This window comes from Poecilia latipinna, unplaced genomic scaffold (assembly GCF_001443285.1).
Source record: "Poecilia latipinna isolate Pla-1442-1.1 unplaced genomic scaffold, P_latipinna-1.0 Scaffold799, whole genome shotgun sequence".
In the NCBI taxonomy this organism is placed as follows: domain Eukaryota; kingdom Metazoa; phylum Chordata; class Actinopteri; order Cyprinodontiformes; family Poeciliidae; genus Poecilia; species Poecilia latipinna.
In genome coordinates this window covers 83720-106057 of record NW_015113415.1, presented here as the reverse complement: position 1 = coordinate 106057, position 22338 = coordinate 83720, and the positions used below count along the sequence as shown (strand labels likewise).

At 37.3% G+C, this 22338-nt stretch overlaps 3 protein-coding genes across 9 annotated transcripts; all 3 read right to left on the bottom strand.

The window, feature by feature from the left end:
* Positions 1 to 20: 20 nt before the first annotated feature.
* LOC106956225 (high-affinity choline transporter 1-like) lies at positions 21 to 6901 on the bottom strand. 2 transcript variants are annotated; one of them, XM_015046927.1, is made up of 9 exons: positions 6455 to 6901; positions 2947 to 3137; positions 2744 to 2857; positions 2136 to 2291; positions 1725 to 1873; positions 1424 to 1570; positions 1029 to 1182; positions 626 to 843; positions 21 to 548 (listed from the first exon to the last, which is right to left on the bottom strand). In XM_015046927.1, the coding sequence occupies exons 2-9, from the start codon at positions 3128 to 3130 to the stop codon at positions 33 to 35; spliced, it is 1638 nt and encodes a 545-aa protein (XP_014902413.1). In that variant the 5' UTR covers positions 3131 to 3137; positions 6455 to 6901; the 3' UTR covers positions 21 to 32. The 2 variants fall into 2 exon arrangements, with proteins under 2 accessions (XP_014902413.1, XP_014902414.1); XM_015046928.1 differs by lacking the exon at positions 6455 to 6901 and having other exon boundaries at positions 2179 to 2291; positions 2947 to 3037.
* A 1449-nt stretch (positions 6902 to 8350) lies between these two features.
* On the bottom strand, positions 8351 to 15755 carry cfap161 (cilia and flagella associated protein 161). Its single transcript, XM_015046946.1, has 8 exons — positions 15405 to 15755; positions 13317 to 13406; positions 13014 to 13231; positions 12859 to 12940; positions 10985 to 11020; positions 10770 to 10892; positions 10607 to 10680; positions 8351 to 8604 (listed from the first exon to the last, which is right to left on the bottom strand). Exons 1-8 carry the CDS (start codon positions 15474 to 15476, stop codon positions 8448 to 8450), a joined length of 852 nt encoding a protein of 283 aa, XP_014902432.1. The 5' UTR covers positions 15477 to 15755; the 3' UTR covers positions 8351 to 8447.
* Positions 14936 to 22097, bottom strand: cers3b (ceramide synthase 3b). 6 transcript variants are annotated; one of them, XM_015046944.1, is made up of 14 exons: positions 22050 to 22097; positions 21822 to 21889; positions 21512 to 21558; positions 21245 to 21290; positions 19812 to 19988; positions 19534 to 19651; positions 18411 to 18529; positions 18259 to 18316; positions 18014 to 18064; positions 17823 to 17915; positions 17432 to 17560; positions 16526 to 16632; positions 16289 to 16442; positions 14936 to 16193 (listed from the first exon to the last, which is right to left on the bottom strand). In XM_015046944.1, exons 1-14 carry the CDS (start codon positions 22095 to 22097, stop codon positions 16065 to 16067), a joined length of 1344 nt encoding a protein of 447 aa, XP_014902430.1. In that variant the 3' UTR covers positions 14936 to 16064. The 6 variants fall into 6 exon arrangements, with proteins under 6 accessions (XP_014902430.1, XP_014902429.1, XP_014902426.1 ...); XM_015046943.1 differs by having other exon boundaries at positions 21512 to 21562; positions 22050 to 22066; XM_015046940.1 differs by lacking the exon at positions 22050 to 22097 and having other exon boundaries at positions 21512 to 21628; positions 21822 to 21972.
* Between the last annotated feature and the right edge of the window lie 241 nt (positions 22098 to 22338).

Here is a 22338-nt window from a genome sequence, read left to right as displayed (position 1 = left end):
GGCTTATTCTTTTGGTTACATTGAAGTTTAGCTTAGAATTTAGTATTGTGAACTTGGTTCATTTCCTCACAAGGGTCAGGTGCTTCATCCTCCTCTACCTCATTTTTCTTTTTAAAAACCTGCAGAAAATCCCAGGACTGTGGGATAAGTTGGTGCTCAAAAATTAGCTTCAGCAGACATGAGACTGCTGGAATACTTACCACAGAAAACAGCATGGCAACAGTTCTATAAGGAAAGTACTGTCTGATCACATTATTCTCCTCCCTCCAACCAGGGTACAGGAGAACAGGAGGGATCCCAAGTATGGGCTCCCCGCTCAGTCCACGCAGCAACAAACCCACCACGAAGCCAAAAAAAGCACCATAAGTATTTGCATGCTGGAAGTGGAGAACACAGAGCAGCTGTGGGAAAATCACACAGTAGAGGAGATCTCCACTTAGAACCCAGAGAGAGAAGACACTGTCGTCTCCAAAAGCCAGACCTGTTCCAGCCAGGCCCACAACCAGAACACTAATACGGATCACCCACTGGAGCTCCCTCTCTGAGGCCTGCAGGGGAGGAAGGACAATAGCAGATAAAACACCAAGTCCTTTTATTAGAGTGGAATCAAATTGTGTCCACACACCGTTTTCCTCAAAGTCGTCTTGTATATGTTTTGTGTAAACATGGATGCAGAGGACAGCAGCACCGAGTCCATGGAGGACATAACAGCTGCAGCTACAGAACCAGTGCCTAGCACTGCCACCCAGGTGGGTGTGAGATGCTGCAGAGCGAGAGGCAGGATCTTCCCTGTTTCTCCACGCTCAAAAGGAGGGGGAAGACCGTAAGCAGTCTGGTTCCAGTCTGAGGGAAAACAAGAGGGGGGTTACCAAGGCAGACAAATACATGATGGGAATGCAAAGCTGAGATTTTGGATATATTAAAAAGTGAAATAATATATATGTATGGTGCTTTGAAATTTACCATGGTCAAGATTTAAAAGTGGAACAACGTGTATTGCTTTCTGATGTAACAGTGTGACAGGTCACCTGCAGCAGAAGCCATCACTCCGATGACAACTGAGGGGATTCCCATAATAAAAACTGTCAAAGCCGCAGCAAAGCAGGATATCTGAGCCTGAACAGAGGAGGCTGCCGAAAGAATTCTTTGATATAGCGCTTGATACGACAGTCCCCCTAAAGCCTGCAACACCAACAAAACTGGATTAGAAAATGAAACTACTTTGCACTTATCACACCGAACGTTTCTCACTTCATGCCAAGTGAAGCAGAACTGGCTATATACACATAATGTGTCTTCATATGCACTGTGCTCTTAAATGAGAACTCAAAAGTAATTATCAAATAAAATAGTTTTACTGAGAATTGTAGGTTATTTATGAAAGCCAAAATGTTATGATTTTATTGCACATAAATTTTTTTACCATAAGAAGCATCTCATCAACCCACTTTCCTGCAACTTCCAGGTCCAGGTGTCCCATCCATGCATGTTCATTTGTTTGGTTGAGTGGAAGTGTTTGTGAGATGACAGTAACTGCTGGACTAAGAACCATAAAAGGAACACAAAGCCACTGAAAGAGAGAGAGAGAGAAAAAAAAGGCCAAAATAAAATTACTGACTTCCAAATTAGTAGCTCAATCGGTAAGATTCCTGTTCCACATCTTTAGCCATTGCATACATCTGCTTAGTTCGCTTTTTATTCCCACTTGAGCTCAAAATTCTTACCAAGCTGAAAAAAATAAAACAAAGCTGAATGATATCAGTGTATGCAACCGAGTAGAGACCCCCCAATAATGTGTAGACAATGGAGACAGCTGCTGAGATGATAATGGAGATGGTAGAAGACAGCCCAAGAATTATGCTCATTGTTCCACCTGAAAATCAAAACACATCATCCACCAGTTTGTTTTAATTCCATAATATTTTCCAGATTAGAAACACTGCGGAAAGACTGTCATAGCAACACTAAAAAGATACAAGATAACTGGCAAGATTACAAAAGAAACATAACCTGAAAACCAAAAGCGATAAAAATAAAAAAAAAAGATTTCATAAGTATATAGACAGAACTATAGGATAGTTATTTTATTCACATTACACATCATGCCATTGAGATTCAGAAGAAGCTTTATTTACCAAGAGCAGCAAGGATACAGGCCACCCATAATATGTCACTGACCAAAGCAGGAAGCAGGAGTGTCACAGTGAATGCTTTGCCATAGCGATTCTGAAATGGGTCCAGCATTGTCACGTAACGCTTTGACCTCATAGGTTTTGCAAAAAACAGCCCAGCTAAAGAAGGAACAGAGAGAAAAACAAATTTGGGTTCTGGGCATGGCTTCAATCTTAAAGTCTGGTCTCAGTCATGATCCTTCTAATTAAGGTGAGCTTTTTTAAAATGACTTTCTCATGGGTAATTCTTCGGACAGGGATCAAGAGCCAAGATAGCAAAGACAAAAAAATAGTAAGGAATTTTAGTACTTCCCGTTAATCAGTGCAGCAATATCTGTACAAATGAAAGTCTTTTGTTTTTAACTAATCAAATATTTAGTGTTTTATGCTGCCTGCACAGAATATTTGGAAACATTCCATCATGTACATAGACAATATGAGGAACTTTGTGTGACCTTGTAAAAAAAAAAATACAAGCTTACAAAATTTAATATTAGGCATGTGCAAACAGTAAAGGAAACTATAACCTTCAATTGTGTGTCATACAGAAATAATTTGTTTTGCCTACTTACCCACAAAAAAACACAAGACATATGCAGGGGGCCCCAGAGCCCAGACAAGACCTTGAGTAGGAGAATAAACAGACTCGGCAGTTCCCATAATGTAACCACCACCGACCCATGTTGCTAAAAGTAAAGCACAGAAACAATATAGGTGGGTATAAAAACACAAACAGTAGTTACAGCTTCAACATATAAAATCAAACGCTCTCCACCTGTCATGGTAAAAATTCCAACCAGGATGTTGATGTTGCGGCCACCAATGATGGCAATTTCACTCTTTGAGCTGGAGCATTTCTTCTCCACTTTCTTGGATTTTCGAGATCCCCACACTCCAATTGCCAGGATGCAAACATAAAAAACGATCACAGAGACGAGTCCAGGGACATCTACTGCCATGATGATTCTGGTTACAACACAGATATAATGCCTGTCTTTAACACACGTTTTAATGTGTAAAACACAATAAATAGCAAAAGACTTTGATAAAACAAAACAAAGCTGTTCTTATTCTGTCAGTGGTGGTTTGTGGTACAGGTTATATTGCTTTCGCCCAGGGTGGCATGTCCAGGGATCACCCTTAGGAGTCAAAAAATATATATCAGTTGCACCCTAAAGAAAATTATTTTGTTAATTACATGTCAATAGGAAACAGGGGATCAGAAGGAAGGATTCATCCAACGGCCCATTCACTCAAGAACTCCCACTTATTGGAGCAGAAAATAATAATTTAAACTACAGATGAGTAATAATCTCCTGGAGCAGTTACCGTTTGTTTGTTTTCATATTGATAAAAAGCTACTGTATAAATTAAATACTCCTTTCATCCATCTACCTGTCAGCTTGACTTCAACATGGTATTAAAACCCTTCAAAGGCTGCAAAGGTGAATTATTGTAGCGCAGGTTTTGCTTACAGCTTCAAACAAATGAGTTCCTGTCGTCCCTCCTTCTGGGTTGACCACAATAGTTAAATTAAACCAGCAATTTAACTCTGAGCAAATCATGAACCCACACACACACACACACACAAAAGAGTTCAGGGGGGACTTCATTCATGACAGTTGGGAAAAAAACAAGAGGCATGCGGCCAGGTTGAGCTTCTTTCTCATGAACCTGTGTCTCAAGCATCCATGGGAGAGTTTTTAACTGCTGAGCAAAATGCTGGCGGTTTCCAGATTGTTTCTAATATTTTTAGGCCTAATGATTTTCCACCAGGATGCTTTATTTATTACAGAAGTTCAAAAACAACGAGAAGGCCCTAAGGAAGAGATTCATGCTCATTCCTTTATTAAATAAAATTAATACCAAATAAATTTAGGAGGTAGTTTAGTCAAGCAAAATATTAAATCCATTTCCCTGTAAGGATGACAAAACCATTCCATCTCTTACTGATGTTGTTTTATTTTTATTTTGAATTCATTGCAAATTGACCAGAACAACTTTGCCGTTTCGGGATCACAACTTGACATAAATGATGAAACCAACAAATTTCCTTTGTCACAGAAAATCCTAAATGACAATGTTCAGCCATCAATTGGCTGAGCATTGTGCAGCAGGGTAATGCTCAGAAGATCACCCAAATCTAAACGGCTCATAGAAGACAAGGGGAAAGTTTTAGAAAGGACTAGTCTGATTTAGGTCTGATTAAGATGCTGTTGTAAGGTCTTCAACAGCCCTTTCATGTTTAAAACTTGTCTGATGTTCACTATTCTACAATGATAGCTTTGATGTTGTGGGACACTGATGTGAAAGACTTGTTACAAATCATCACAAATGCTTACTGGCAGATAATGACGCTAAGGGTGGCACACCCAGTTACTAGGTTTAGAGTACTTTTTTTTCTATAGCTCAGAGTTGCTTTGGGTTGCATTTTTTCCCCCTAAAGAATAAAATAAATCATTTTAGATTTACTCTTATCTTTTATCTTTCTGTGACACTGAAGTTTGTTTGATAATCAGAAACATTTAAATGTGACAGAAAAGCAAAAAGAAAAGAAAAATCTACAAGGGAGAAAATACTTTTTCAAAGCTTTGTAGGTTTGGAGACCATGGCCAAAAAAATAACACCCAAGAAGACTGGACCTCATAACTTCAAAGTCTTGAAGGATCTGTAGTTAACATATCGGTGCCAAACTTCACAACACACCTCCAGGTGTGAAGAGGAGTCAGTAGATTAACAGGTACGGGCAGGTGCAGTACTGATGTTACACCTCTATTGTTTAAGGGTTAAGTATGCTAGTTTTAAAGCACAGTCAAATTTGGAAGACTTCCAAATTTGACTTGTGGTGGTTCTTAACCGCCAGTCAAGAACCACCTTATTAACTGGTGGTTCTTAACTGTTTTCTGTCAATAACATTTCCCAGAGAAAATTATTTTCAATTAGTCTATCTATTACTCTGATGTTATCTTATAAAAACAGTCACATTTAGCTGTCTTTTCATTTAACCACTTTAGCTTATTTTATGCAATATCAGAAATACATTCAAAAATGCAAATAAGCAAATAATTGAATTGCTTAAAATGCAACAACACAACATTCCTTTAGTGTACACAGGATGTGCAAAGGATGCGTCTTCAGCTAAAAAATACCTCTAACAAATATGCAATTTCAATGGTAAAGGAAGGCAATGGCAACCAGCACCCCCAAACTATTTGAGAAGCACTTCCCCCAGGCCAAGGAACCATATGTGGTTGGACTGGATGCCACAGAAAGTTAAGATAGGCAAGGGGTGGGTGCTTATAGTTGCCTCCTGATAGAAATGCAACTTGTCAAGCAAGCTGACGGATAACATCCCAGGTGTATTGTACATCCAGGTGACATTGGAAAATACAATTAAGGAATACAATTAAAACTGAAAATAACCAAATTTTGAAGACCCAACCTAACAAGACATGCAGTCAAATCATGTCTCGACTGCATGTCTTGTTTTTTTTTTTTTTTTTTTTTTTTTTTTTCCATAAATGTTTATTATCAGACACAGCAGCTGATGCACAGAAGAATTTGTAGATGCTAAATGCTCTCATTCTGAAGCTAGAGCCAAAGGTAAATCTGTTCCTAAAATAGTTTATCTGTCTCGTTTTCTTTTTCTCACTGTTAAATGCACGTATTTAGGTAAAAACCTACATGGTGTCCTGAAGGTTAGAGGTTAGAGAAGGTTAATTGGGTGTAAACTGATCAAATCTTTTGTAGTTTTTGGTAAGTTTGCTCGTATGTGTTTAGTGGTACCTGCTCTATGAATCCAAAGCAGAAATAAAGCAAATAACAGTGACAAATGCTGCAAAAAGTGGAGGACTTTGCTTTGCATCTTGAATCCCTTGCATAGTATTTGAAAGCCCAGGGGGGCTTTTTCCTTTGAGCTCCTGATATTGTCTCAATATTGTGTCGCTGTCCAACTGAGAGAGAAAGAAGGAAGAGGAATGGAAAACTACAGCACGTGCCTTTAGGAGGCTTATCTCGACAATTTATTTTTATTGACGTGTTTTATCAAACAGCATGCAACGACAGAAATTTCTAATATGCTCACTTTATGCTCCTTGACATAGCTGCCTGTCAAAGCATGAATTTATAGCGAGTAATAACAAACTAGCTCCCTTCGGAGAAGAAAAGAGCATCTCTGCTGCCAGTTATGTATTTATTTCTGTCAGTGACTGTTACAGACTCTTCGCCTTTCTGCTCAATCCGTCATACGAGACTTATTTGGGAATAAATTGTGTTTAACTCACCTCTCAGTAAAAAAGAGATCCCTCCTTGCTGAACCTTGCTCTTCTTAGGCACTTGAACTGGCTTGGCAAATTGTAAAAACTGGCAGGTCGGGTTGAGTTCAGTGTCTCGCCACAGAGCGTCGTTATTCGGTGCACCAGTTCATATTCGCTGACGCTTCAGTTTGCCTGCATCATAAGTCTTTGCGCAAATATGTGATAGTTTACAAAAAGTCGCGTTGTCTAGTTCATAAAACCTAGACAGAACGGATATTTTGGGTACCACTCAAAGAAACGTTAATTTTTACTTTTTCTTTTTAACTTGAATGCACCTCGCAACTGGAGGCGATGCGCCAGTTTGACTGCTACCTCCTATACATTTATAATTGGATTTCGCTAAAATTTTAATCACTGAGAGTAGGTTCGTCAGAGAGACGGAGTATCCTTTCCTAGTCACGCCAAACCTCATGTATGTTTCACCCTGGGTCTTGTACTGAGCTGAAAATGTTAGTTCTTTAAAGGTATAGGACATCCCATTATGGGGAGGGGCGCGCGGAGCAATAAACAGGGATATTTTTAAGACGAATTTTGGGTGGGTCGGCAAAGTTACAGTGAAATGTAACGTAAAATGTGGTTTAAAAAGTTTTTAATGTGTTCAAGCTGCAACACTAGCAAAAATGAATAGTAATGCTCAAACGTGTTTTTCTCAGTAAGCAAACTATTGAGACGCTTACAAGTCAAATTAAAATGTAAAATCTGGTACACCTTTACAAAAATTTAAGGCTATAAATAAAAACAAAATTCCTCATAAATATTGATTCATTGTAGTGGCTCTCAAGTTATGTGTTATTTAAATTATATTCTTTGCAATTCTAAACTTTCCCCCAAACCCCCTAGGATTTCTGCCCATGGGTGATACTGCATCCACGGTGTCACAGCTGTAGTCAGGGATGTGAATATGTGAGACTGCGCAAAAAGTGAGAGCAGGATCAAGTGTAGTTTTAATTAATTTGTGAAGAAACACTGCATCTCTTTAAAGCTCCATGAGCATGAGCTGCCTGAATACGCCCCGCTCCCGCTCTCAATCGGAGGATCTGAGTCTCAGCAGTGCCTAAAGCAGAGCACAATGAAGAACTTTGGGTGTGTTAGAGGAATTGAGGGATGCCAGGTTCACCCAAACAGACTAGAACCGCCTCTGGCTCCACACACACACACACACATATAGAGATGAGAAGGAGAACAACAGACAAGCACTGCACAGCTTGGGGCAAAGTGCTTGCATTCCAAACTAATTATACATTCCAAACTTACTATGTGTACCAATACAACTTTGTAAATTTGAACAGTATACATCGTTGTTGGATCTGGTGTCACATCTTCCTCCACTGTCGTTGATAGATTGTCTATGGGGTTTAGGTCAGGTGCGCTTGTTTAAGGAGGTACTGTTGGCAGTGGGAGCTGGTGCTGAGTCCTTCTAAAAAATGAGAGAACCTCTACATTACATTCAAAAATAGTTACACCTTGTCAGCAGAAGGAAGCAGGTAATACTCTAAAAATTTCTGATTGGCTGACTTTTTACTGTCAGCCAATCAGAAAACACTGGGCAAAAGGCGAATAACATTGGTCTCAAAATCATCAATGACTACAGTTACCTGTCTGAGAAACATGAGTGTATTTCAGTTTATACCGAGTTAAGCAATTGCTATGTTACTATATCTGTCATTAGTCAGTATATTCTAGACCAAATGCTATGCTTAACAATTGCAGTGGCAATGTTCAGCTGCTTCATTTTAGTAAGGGGAAGATACAGTACATTTGACAAAGCGCAGGTGCTGGTTTGTGGTTGGAAGTATCATATAACCTTATCACGATGGTCAGAGTCCAGCCTCAAAGCTTTGTATGTATCAAGTAAAAGCTATGTTTCAGTTAGAAAAGGTAGTTTTTATTGTGGAAGTTCCAGGTGTTGTTTATGATGTTTGTCCACATTAAAAATAAACTGGAGGTAGTAACCCGGGGTCTAGGTGGGCTGCTGGACGTGCAAGTGCCTCAGGAATAGAAGCCCATCCCCAGCAGGATCAGAAGTACCCAGGATCCAGAAATTAACATCTTGTTCAGCTCTATGGGTGTCAAGGAATGTGTGCGCTACCACCTCATATTCTCCTCCGTAAGCTGTCCTGTAAGGAAAACAAATCATCAAACGTGTAAGAGCAAAAATGCCTCAACTGCCAAACACAAACTTTTGAACTCACAGTATGACCCCTTATCTAAATTGCATGTTGTATTTGCCTATCGATTGTACCAGTGAGTTTTTCTTACTTTAGTATGACTTAAAGCTCCAGTATGTTACTTTAATAAAAAAAAAACATGTTTTATACATATTTGCTAAAACTATCATTATGTTGTGACAGTTTGCTATGAGTGAGATAATCTATGAAAAGATCAATCTCCTCCACCTCTTCCCTGAGCTACAATTGCTGTTTGAAAAAGCGCATTGCTCCCAATGAAAAGCAACCAGTCAGTGACAGAAGAATGTTTTAGTGCTGTCAGTCAACCTGGTGAACGGGCTGCTAAATGTGGTAACGGCGAAGAGACAACTCACTATTACAGGAAAATCGTTCATCCGCTGTCATGTGTGGCCATGCTAACTAGATTTGGCATTCATGGCAGGCTTTTCTTACGGTGAGAAGCTACTGCGTAACAGACAGTAGGGAGGGAGTAATGGAGATGAGCAGTGTGTGTCTGGGCATGATTGACAACGCTAAGACTGTTCTTCTGGTTGTGACTGGTTGTTCATAGTTAGCACTGGGAGCAATGGGAGAAGGCAGAGGATCTTTTTTTAAAGTTTTATAGATCATCTGTCTCATACTATAACAGTCACAACATAGTGGAAGTTTTAACAAATATGTAAACAAAAAACATTTTTTGTTTACATATATATGTTATATACTGCAGCTTTGATGAATGTGAAACGTTCTTTTGAAGTGTCTTTGTACCACAGTTTACTCAATACTAATAAAATACATTACCAAGGTGGAGATAGAAAAGAAAGTACAGTGGCATTACATAATATTTTAAGGTTTTTTATGTAGCTTGTGTCTTTTGTTGCAGTAGCATAACTGCACACAGCAAATCTGAGGTTCAAGTCAACTTTTAATTTGAGTATTTGTTTAGGGAGGGAGACAATTTCATCAAAAGAAATAGTTGCTTGCAAATACAATTGAAGCATTCTTTAAAGTTTTCACTTAAACTTTTAAATCAGTCAGAATTTCTAGGAAATTCAAATTCATAATCTATGACTTTCTGTTTTCCTGTGATATAAATAGGGCTGCACATCACGCTGGACAAGGACCAATCTTTATCTTTCCACCAAACACAGAGAAGAAAACTGTAAAGGAAGTTTCAAAACATAGCAACAAGAATGAGAACAACAAGCAAGCACCGCACAGCGAAGTGCTTGCATTCAAAACTAATTATGTCATTACACTGTACTAATGCACCTTTGTAAATTTAAATAGCATTGTAAAATAAGTCGGATATTTTACTGAACAGTGTTTGAACAGCGTTTGGAGAAATTCTTCTGGAACTTTGGCTAGAAAAATATGCTTCCATCAATTTCCTACTGAAACCTGATGTTTTTTAAAATCCAGAAACTGAATGGTGTACAGATGTGTAGATACACATTAACTTAAGCACATGTCCTTTGCACATCCCAATCAAATTCCACATTTGGACACACCTTACTTTACATTTGCAAGTAGGTGCAATTAAGTCATGTTATTGGTTTGGGTCTATTAGGAAGTTATCTTCAGCTTTGCTGTATACTTTTCAAGGCAACGATACATACTTATCCAATCTCAAATCACCTGATGTCAAATCAAATATATCTGAATTCACCCTGTGGGTACTGCACAGTTCTGCTTTGGGCCATGTTTCAGATCTCTTGAGTTTACCAAAATGTCTTTCACATTGTCAACAGTTTCGCTGTATGCTCTGCAGGTGTCGCCAAAGGCACCAGTATCTGTAGAAATTTTTTGTGTGTGAGATGATGCTGCTGTAGTAAAAGCTAGATTTTCACCAGCTCTGTAAAACCACCGCCTGTAAAATATCAATGTCCCATTTAGGTGAAGTTTCTAATAAAAGTAAAAATAAAAATAAAAAAATACAAAAATAAAATACCAGAGAAGCTTTTCACCCAGAACAGCAAGGCCTTGGTTTGTCATGCAGTGGATGACCAGCACCTTCTCGTTAGCCTGCAAAAAAAAAAAAGTACAGGGTAGTTTTTGTTAACATTTCATATGCTGCCTTCAGTAGTGCATGTATCTAACTGTTAATAACTTACAGGAACTGGCAGACCCTCAGATTCAAATCTTTCCTGGGGGTCAAAGTGCGATATTTTCCACCATGACAAAACACTTAAGGTGTCATCCAGGTAAACGTCTTGGAGGCCAGACTTCTTTGCACACTTTAAATTAAGCACAATTACAATAGGTGATAGATGCACATGTTTTCGTGTCAGTGATTTTCAGTTAACATTTGTGATAAATGTGGATGTACCTTTTGGAAACGGGGTTTATCACTGGTCAAGTAAAGCTGAGGCAAAACATTAACAGAAAAAAAAAAAAAAACAGTGGTCAGATGACAGACTAAAGATTGTGTTTAAGAAGAAGTGTTGATTTTTTTTTTTTTTACAGAAAATTATACATTCACTGTTTTATTTCTGGAATTCTCTTTATTTGTGTGTTGAGGAATTTTGCTAATCACATTTTAATCTGCAGTAAGAAAACTGTTGTACATATTTTTTTTAATTATTTTTAGGTTAAAGATTCTCAACAGAAGCTCCAGAAAGCTGATAAAGCCCACTTAGAAGGTAAGCTAACTTACTCTATAAAGAGCTTGCTCTGTTCTGCACTACAAGGATTTGTAAGGCAGAGTAAACTCCTGTCTTTGTGTCTGACTGGTTGCTAAGAGATTACTCAAGGATATCCTGCAGGTGGTGTACAACTAACTAAATCATGAATGAGTTCAAGTGCTAAAACAGCCATTTGCATGTGAAACGAAGGTTAATAGAAACTTTACCTGACTTCAGGTGTTAATTATTAAAATGACTTTTGTCACAAGGCACTTTGTTATTGAATAAATTTGCTAACAAAATATGTACTTTTCCAAGAACCTAAAGATAATTACTTTCCTGACAAGGCCTTTTCCTTTATTCATTTTGGTGTGTTTTCTTAAGGACCACTCTCCTGAGATTATTTTTTTACATTATATTAAATATATTAAAGGATAGTGTAGAAGAAAGAAATGAAACTAAGCTGCTTTTGTTTTTACTTACTTGAGATGAAAGTATATCATTGATCTAAGTCATGCATGATGTAAGTTAATCTGTACCCTGTTATGTGTTTTCTGTGTTTAACACAGAACAGGAAAGGAACATTTTAAATGTAACTTATGTGGAAAGATTATTTCCTGAGGCAATAATAACTCACTAAACCACACTGTTCAGCTTCTTCTTAACAACATTTATGAAGGCTGTAGGCACAAATATTTGAATAGGTCAAAATTAGTCACCAAAGTCAAATAAAAATTGATTGTAAATTATCCTGTTAAATGTACTAAAAAAAGGTAAGAATAGAAGTCGAAATAACAGACATGAAAACCAGCACAATTCCCATTTGGAACTGTAATATTGTGTGAGCTCAGTTTAGATTGATTTTCTTGGTTAGTAATCTGCTCCAGACTCTACTGATCACAAAACCAGTCCAAAAACTATAACTTTGGGGATTTTTTTCTTTACTGGCACTGCTACCAGGTCTGGTAGCTGTTCACAATATTGTTTTTTGTTGTCTGTTTTTTTTTTTTTTTTTTTTGCATGTATTGCTATCTTACTAAGGTTATTGCTTTTTGCAAACTTTTTAATGGCCATTTTTAAAAACAGATGCCTAGCATTAAATTTAAATGCTGAATTACTCATTGATTTTGACAATTTGATACAATCAGCTGAGCTGCTGTAGTAAGAATTTTTTTCTTACCAACTCCAATGATGGAGAGAATTTTACTAAATTTATAGCAAGGTTTAGCAAGGTTGGATTTGCAATATGTGCAATTGATGTTAAATCTTTTTTTATGAATAGACCGCACTGACTATGTATTTCTCTATATGAATTGCCTTGCAAATGCCTTTAGAAAACGTGCACTATGTAAATGAAATGGATTGAACTTAAGGGTTAACAGTGCAACATATTTTAGAACAGCTTTAGTTTAGGTTTGTAATGTTTTAACATTACATTCTTAAAACTTGATGACATTTATTGAATACCATCAATGCATCACAACTCTCCAATCAGTTGAGATACACCTAGATTTAGTGAGAAGATGTATAAACCAACTATCGCTAAAACACATAAAGCTTCAGAAAAGGTTTTACTTACTCCTTTGGCAAAGCCACTTGTTGTTTTGAGAGCAAAACTCTGGTCAAAATGCAGAGTTGATCCTTCAGGACTGCCATCAACACTGCACCACACAGACAACATCAGATAGGCGCTCACTCATTAGTTTCTGTCGAAGTCATTTCCTGACCACTTACCTGGTGATGATAAAAGCAGTGCGAACGCAGGATTGAATACCTTTTCCTCCGCTGACCCCACATGGCATCTTAATGCTCGGCAGAGGTGTCTTAGTCACATTGTCGACATTGGCGTTGATGCTGAGAACGCTGTGCTCCCTGTCTTGTCCTCCCACATTCACCAACATCACAACATCTCCAAAACGTAGCTGTCCATCGAATGTCGCAGAGAGATTCACCTGAACATGTAGATAGACACTCTCATCACCACTGAGGCCCGTAGGTCACTATTAGAGCTTTTAAATCAGCTTAGATTCACGTTACGTGTTCCAAAATGTTTTGTTTGAGAAAGTCCACTTTCTGAGAAAGAAGCTCTCCCCTGCTCCTCTTGTCAAGAAATTCTTTTATTGTCTCCTGGAAAAAACAACGGCATATGAAATGTTTCTCTACAAGCTGTTATTTACCACGACAAACTGCGTTTTTTTGTTTTTCATCATCACAATGTCTCAAAAATAAGTAGAGATAAGTACTTGTTGCGAAAAACATGTGGTACCCTTTCTTCTGTCAGACTGGCAAGTGCACAGCGAGAGGTAGAGAACTATTTGTACCTCTGGTCAGCCCAGCATTTCGCTGAAACTTTAAACCCTGAAGTGATTCTCTGGTCAACGTTTGTTTAAAACTTAAACCGGTTTTTTGCTTATATGTGTAAAAACTCTATTATGTTGTTTTTATGGTGTAAAGTACTTTGAACTGCTTTGCTAAAATGTGTTTTACAAACAAACTTGATTTGACTTGACATATATTTCTACTTCCACAGATGACTTAAAAGTACTCTTAAAATGTAATATTAAAAAGTTGTATGTGACTTGACTCTCAGATAGATGGTTAAATATTAAGTAATGTAACAGAATTTTCAACAGGAATAAGAAAAAACCTTTAAAAGTATGAAAGTTGAAGAGAGAAATCAACTGATTCACAAAGCTTTCCCTGTTCTCCCATGTTCTTCTCTTTTTTGAACACCAGCTGAATATTTTTTTGCCATTATCAGACAATTGTTAACAAATCTCAGCTAAATAATTTATGATAATAACTTAATAATAATGTGAATACCAGTCATGCTAACCTAATGTATTAAAACATTTCATTTAATTAGTTTTTAAAGTTATTGTTTGCTTTGTTTTGTACTCTGAAATAACAAGGTGTTTGTGTAATTCTCCTTTACATACCCTCTGCAAAGATGCAGCAGATATTAAGCTCAAAATTATTCATATTCATGGCATCGTCAAATTCAAAATAATTTCTATTCTATTCAGTCAAAAATGTATCACTGAGAATGAGGTGGATGTCTCAAGAATAATAAAATCTATTAAAATTCAAATTAAAAAATATTGTTTTTATTACAACTTTGTGTTATTTTTTTCTTCATCTTCATTGGCTTCTTCTTATTATTGTTAATATTTTATTCGAAAATTTCATGCTGAAGATTATTCAAGCCTTTTTTTTTCAATGGAAAAACCTTTCTTCACATTGCAGCAATCAAACCCTTTTTATTGCTAAAGGGCGTTTTGCATGTTTGCAATGTTGTTTTCATAATTTGTCTTCCATGGAAAGCGCCAAGTCATTGAAGTTTGAAGGCCTCAATGCCATCTCCACAGAAATTATTTTAGCTTCAAGTCAGGACTGTTGCTCTGCCTTAAATGTTAACATCACTTCTATCCCAAAGAAACTTGTTGGTCAAATTTAAAGAAAGTACTTTATGCCTATATCTACCATGAACATGGAAAATGTAATGCTTCATAAATGACTAAGAACTTTAGGACCTTGACATGTATTAACCTTCTGCTTCTTGTTTTAACTTTGGGTCAATAAATTGATCAAATAAATAAATTCTCTTATATAGCCACTCAAGGGGATTGTATTTAAAATTAAGGTGACTTCTAAAAGCAATTTGATGCACTGGATTTTATTTTGGGGTGTAAAATTAAAGTAGGGTGAACACAAATGTACACTTCATATTTGTATCAGTGAAACATTTTCACAACTTGGTAAACCAAACTGAATTAAGAAGAAGAAGAAGAAGAAGAAGGCTAATTTGGGAAAAACTTTGATCATGCACAAATTAATGCAAGTGACATTGTTTTAACTACTGTTTTACTTATCTTTTGCTTACCATAGGCGACTAGATGCATAAATGTGTACATCTAAAATGCAGCTTTGAAAAAATTTTAGCTATGCGGTTAATTTTAATGAAAACGCTAAATATAAAAATATGAAATAAATTAAAACCCTTTTAGTTTCCCGATAAATTCTAGACTCTTATTTTCATATTTCTACACCCTTACTGATTTAGCTAAAATATGTCAACGTGACGGCTAGCTCAGATAATATGTCCTCATTTTCTTTTCAACAAACCTCCTTTAGGACCAGGTCTTCAAACCAGTTTCCGGTTTTCACCTTGGGCTGATACATTCGCTGGTAAGTCATTTTGACAGCAGCTATGAAACGTTAACAAACACACACACACAAACACGCCAGCCAGTATGCTAACAGATTTCGATAACCACAGTTTTAAGCCACACGCGGTTTCTATAGAGACGGTTTCCCTAGATACGAGCTCTAACCGCGTCTCTCCAGCTGTCGCTAGGGGGCGTGCTGGTATTACACAGGACATCAATCTTTCATGGCCTACCTTCCAAACAATTAACAAGACAAAAATAAATACTGATTTGCAGCGTTCTAAAAACACAAACACGGTCATAAAATGTAATAAATACATAAAGTTTGATCAACTGGTACAGCATAGACAGGTAGATATGACTTCAAGACTCAAAATCAGCCTTGGGGTTTTTGTTATAATGCCAATTTGTGCCCTCATATAAAATACAAGTAAACTCATGAAAGAACTAATCCTAAGTTTTAATCAGGGCTAAAAGAAAATTACACTATTTAGGTTCCTTCACAGTTCTTTCAAATGCAATATCACTTTGTTGAATTCTCAAGATTTTAACCGAAGCACTCCAAGTAGAAAGTGTCCATCTGTCATGGTTGATGCTCCTCTTTTCTCTGTATACATCAGTGACCGTTAGCTCGATCTCTGGCACCATTCATGGCACCATTAATATGATTCATTTTGTGTTTTATATTCTTTTGCGAATCACTGTCGTCCTCCTCTTCATCGCTCCGAACATCGCCGTCCAGTTGCTGGGTGAAAACATGCCACAGAGAAGATTTAGAACCAAGAGGCAGACATTTAGCCGAGAAACACTGCACATACACACAAACCATTTTGAACATACCTTGCTGAAGACAAACTTGTAAGCCATTCTTGTTATTAGAAAAGCCCAGTAGACGTGTAGAATTTGCAGAACCATTAACATGATGTTGAAGAAATAGTAGCCAAAGAAGGGGTCAAACCTCTCTAATGGGTACACCCATGTACAGTGGATGAGCCTGTAGATGTATGTATTTGTTACTCCCCCTTAGCCGCCAGTTATAATGTGCTACACAAACAATTTTTTTTTTAATTCACTCACCAAAAAGGAAAAATAACAAGTCTTGTCACCATGAAGACAATTGTAAATATCACAAACATAACATTAGCAGTCTGCTCCCATTTGGCGTAGTTAAACAACTTTCCTCCCTGTAAAAGAAGCAAAGACAGGGATAAGAGCCTTGTTTCTCTTAAAAAAGAGAGAGAGAGGATGAAGTGAATAACAAGCATACTGTTACTTCAGGAGAAATAACAACAGAAAGGGAGGCGAATAGATATGCATCCCAAACCTTTCAGATTTTTATTCATAAAAAAAAAGTATTTTTCCATCCACTTCCCTAATACACATGGCTATATTTTGGTATATTGGTAATATATCTCATATTCATGACTTTTTGTTAGTTTATAAGGAACAAACTTTATCCATAAGTAAGTAATAGACCAACATAATGTCATGCTGTCTTGCAGATAAACATTTTTATCCATCTACCTAAAATTGTGTGCAGTACCAACTTTTGTTTCTAAGACATTTTAGGCAATTGCATTATAAACAAATGTGTTGTAGCTTTCTACTTTTTAAAGTATTAGCAGATTTAGAGAAATGATGATAAAAAAATATCTTACTTTAAATTGTAAAAAAAAAAAAAGGCAGTTATGTAAATATACAGGCATAATTGAGCCTGCAGACATATGGAAAAAATATGCAAATTATAGTGCACAAGAGAATGTATCTAATTTTCATACCCACTCCGGTCATCCTATTCACTTAGTAATGGCTCACTTTGTTGTTTCTTTGTCAGACATAAAAATATCTTCTCACTGGACTTTTGTTTTCCAGAATATCAGACGCAGACAATAAATAACCACTGCCTTTTAAACAAATAGTTATTCTTGTAGCAACAACTATGATTCAGAATCATTACGTCTTGAACATTACAAGAGCACTGACCTCAAGCAGGATGTCTGAAGAGTCATGAACAGCCATCACAAGAGTTCCAATACGAATGTAGTTAGAAATCCAGGAGAAACTCAGAAGTGTCATTGTGGCTACATGGTGAATCACCTGCTCTTTAAAGTCCTGCCAGCATGCAAACCACAGGTTAACATTACTGCACTTTGTACAACTCTAACATTGATTTTATGAAGTTAATATTGGTATGTGCTACTTTTTTTTTCTTCTATAAGTCATGCATTCCTGCAAAATGATTAGTTTATGAATGTAATAGGAAATGTGATTTAGCACTTCAATATACAATCTAATAATAGTAAACATTTGAAGTTAGATTCAAACAAATAAAGATTTGTTAATTTTGTACTTCAGCACACACTTGCATACTCACTTTCCTTTTCACATCAAACGTTAGGCTGAGGAGCAGAGAAAGGTAGAAGCCCAATTCCAAGGTATAATACCAGTACTGCGACGGGAGCATGGACTGAAGGAATATTTAACAAACATAAAACATTTTCATGAATCGCACTGTTTACACTCTTGTGCAGCCTATGCTGATACAAAAAAAGGGGATAGAGTTACCTGTTTAGGAAATTCTGCCCAAACCTCTTTTAGATCATAAAACCAAGGTTTCTAAAGACAACAACAGGACACAGAGGAAAGTAAGAAAGATCTGAACCAAAAGCAAAACTTATTGTTTATTTGCTTGGTAACTTGTGGCCTTTGGATTTTGGATTTTTTGCCCGAACTGCTTCCAGGATACAACAAATAAATTCACATTAAAGGCGGAAAGCGAAAATAACAACAAAAGATTTCTGAGAACTTACATCGTAAAGGGCTAAAAGTCCTCCAAGGAATGCACAAAGATAAAAGCCGCATCTCCAACTGGTCGAACACAGGAGCAGTAAAGTTAAATGTTTACATAGAGACCCTTATTGTACCTACTAATGCAAAAATCTTTGTGTCCACATACACCCACCTGGCTTCACAGAACCTCTTCCGAAGCCCAGGTCGATCCTGATTCCTCTTCCTCCTGAACCACACTTCTACTCTCCTCTCTGGCCAGCCGGTCTTCTTACACAGAGACCGAACATCAGCCTGAGACACAAAGCAAACAGTTCCGGTGTTAAAACACACTACCATACACACTCTTCAATTTTGCACAAGTTATACGCTAGAATCAAGTTGTCGCACCTGCAGTATAGAATACATTTACATTAACTAAGGCAGGTGAAACAAGATTCTTTATTTTGACAGATTTCCCTGACTTTTAATCTACATTTACAGCTTACAGAAATGTTGCATAAACAAGTATTTGGCTAATTAGACATTTTGTTTTGTTTCTTCTATTTTTGTCAAATAAAACAAAAATAGTTTCCAAATTTCAAGGCTCCAGTTCCAGAATTTTGCTATCGAGTAGAAAATTCTGAAGGACAATGTCCAGCTGACATTAGCAGTTATGCTGCTGGGGGTGGGGGGGGGGGGGGGATGGAAGGGGAGGCACACAATCAACAGCAGTAGTTTGGTTTGGCTGCATACAGAGACACAAAAGACAGACAACAATGTAGACATAGACACTTCACACCAGTTTACATCCAAATCCTGGACTGCGAAAGGGAGTCGCAATCACAGGAGAGAACTCGAGCATGGTGAGGATAACACAACATGCAAAATCACTGCCAAAAGGTCACTGTCTGGGACTTGAACCTACAATCGTTTTACTGCTCAGTCAAGCAGCTCATAAACGACATTGTATTTGATCAAATACATGTTGTATTACCATATGGTCATATGAAGTTTGTCTTTTTGATGGATCTCAGATCCTAAAACATGGCAAAAAGCGGAAAATACTTAAGGGGGTAAATGCTTTAATATAACACCTGAGGTTTATTTTAAAACACCTTATTGAGATTCTTAATCTCAATACATCTGTGTTGCTGTCTTCCAGCAGCTATCCTTAAAATGTATTTTCTCCTCTTTTTTTTCTTTCTTCCACAATAAGTTATTTTATTTATTGAAAAAACATCTACAAAAACTACAAAGCACAACACATGTCTGCCCGCGATTAAAGTGTGTAAGAAATAAACTGTCTCTTAACTCACCTGTGACGGATTCCGGGTTTGGCTGTAGAAGTACTTCTCTAGGGTTGGGTTTTCCTCAGCTGTGAGACGTACCTTGTCTCTGATCCCCAGAGCATTAGCCAGAGGTGTGGCCAAGTATCTGAAACAGTACACAGAGCTCTGTGAACCTTCCATATAGCACAACAATAGCAGCTCTTTGGAATCTCTAAGATTGTGCAACATAATCCCAGCATATTGAAATTAGACCATGGAATGGCTGAACTCTCAGTCACGATTACTCTTAAGCTGTGTGGTCTTGCCTTTCAAAGAGGTATCTAACAATTAGTAGGCAGAGGGCACAGGGCACAGCTGCATAAAGTTGAGAGGCTTTGGCATAAGTACGATCTTCTTTGTCTTGGAGATCTGCCCAGGAGACCTTCTCTGGAAGCCACAGACGTTCCCACCACAGCCAGTCTTTGATTGTTTGCAACATGATGCTAAAATGTGGAGGAAAAACAAAACAAAACAAAACAAAGCAAGCACAATTTAAACAATACTTATTATGGTCTTCTTTTTACATGTTTCTTGAATAAAATAAAGAAAGCATTTTTAGGGAGAAGACTATATCGGGTTCATAATTCTTGTGTTATAACGACATTTTTCTTATTTTCAATAATAAAAACGTCTGACCTAAGGATTTAATTAATCAGAAAATAAGTCAGATTAAATTTTTTGTTGTTGCTATATCGCATAGTTAGGTCCAAATAGATTTATGACTGAAAAAGGTAATTTTTTCTTTTCTTAAAATCTCACATCAGGAAAGTTTATCTCAAAGCTACACAAAGTGTGGCATGCATATTTGTATAATTCCATTCACGTGTAAGGTAATTCAAAGTGCTTTGCATAAATTGGTGAAGAGAATTTCATTAAAGATAAAGACATTAAGAGAATAATTGTAACAATTCAACACAAACGGAAAGAAACTGTGAAAGGCAACTTAATACCGAACAAATAGTAGAAATTAACTAATGAAATAATCTTTGACTTTCATGAGAACGATGAAGTAAACATATTTTCAGTCTGAGCCTTGAGGAACCCCACATGTGATCTTTGTTTGTTCAGTTTTATAAATACCAAGTGAGACAACATAGTGTGACTCTGGCAGAAAAATAAATAAATAAATACATAAACCACTCCCACACAGCAGACAATCCCACTCAGTTTTCCAGTCAGTAATCCAGTATGTTATGATCAGCTGTGTCAAATGTAATATTGAGGTCCAAAAACAACAATGCAGAGTGTTTATATGTGTCACTATGATCACTGGCAAGTTAAAACTAGATATCAGCCCTATAATTACCTATTTTTGAGGCATCCAGTGATCTAGAATAAGTTACCAAATCCATGCGGTAAGAATCTGAAGTTGCAAAGGAAGCCAGCACACTGAAGATAGAGAACTCCAGCAGATATCAAAGGGCAAGAATGATAAAGAAAGGTGAGGAACAATTCATGGAAGCAGAGATTAAAGAGAAGTAAAGTCCTTCCTCTTATGGACTCTGCCCATAACAAGAGTACATATAAAATATAACAGGCTAACTAAACAACAAAATAAAAAAAAAGCTGGCTTCATTCAGGGCTTCTTAACAAAACAGAGAAGAAGATCAATGCTTATTTTTAATTAATTGTAAGGCGGCATAAGCCACATGAAGCTCAGCAGTGGCTAATAAGTCGGCATGGGAAAAGGCAGACATACCTGCAGGCAGTGTTGTCTTGACAAGTTTCAACAGTGAAGAGAGAAGCTGAAGCAGATACAGAGTCGGTTACCAGGTCTGATGAAAGCCAAGTAAAACGCTACGCAACTCAAATTGCTCTTTACATAATCATTTCTTTCACAATAAATCTTTTAATTTATGCTTTTACGTCTCTGATGTTATTGTTCTCTTCACTGATGTGGAAATGTATATCAGCAGAGACAAACTAACAGCATAAGAAATGTTGAACTTAAGATTCACACACTTACCTTTATGCTGTGCCCAGTGCAGGTAATGCTGGGTGTTGTCTGGGGATCTGTCTGAGTGAGGTCAGTCTATTACTCATGCCACCCATATACTGCTCTTAATCACATCAGATAACAGTTCTGTGAGAGCCCAAAGCATTTTGGCTATTAAAAAGTCTCTTCAAGGAGAGGTAGGAAGTTAAAGTAAAAAAAAAAAAAAAGATTTGCTTGAAAATCAGTAATCGTCCTAATCTGCACAACGTACATAACTGTGCTTGGAGTGTCTCCATTGAACATGTCAAATAGATTAGTAGGTCTGTGTTTGGTCGCTCACCTGATGAAAAAGTCCTGGATCCTTCCCTCCCACTTTTCCCTGCTCTCTTGATCACACCCCTGCCGTTGCTACAAGCCGTTTGAGATGAGAAACGGTTAACAGCTTAGTGCTCTTTGTACATTTTGACAATATATATATACGTATATATATATAAATTTTAGTTTGCAAAGACTAAACTACAACAAGTCATCTAAAGGGCAGGATCAGGATCGTTTTACGTACCCTCACCTGCAAGAATTCCCTTGGAATGCCGAGCAGCCCCCATAAAGGCCCCATTCCCTGGCGGGGCAGCAAGGGAGGAGGAGCCAAGCGAGAAAGAGGAACTCTCTCACACAAGAACAAAGAGTGACACATCATGCTGCAAAGATAGCTACCTGAGTTAATAATAAACACATAAATGGAGATTGAACTAGCCTGGGTGCGGCACACAATCTCCAATTTCCTTAGTTTTTCTCAAGGCAAAGGTTAATCTCAGGAACTAGTTTATGGTCTTATTTTGTGAGGTATTAGTTGTCTT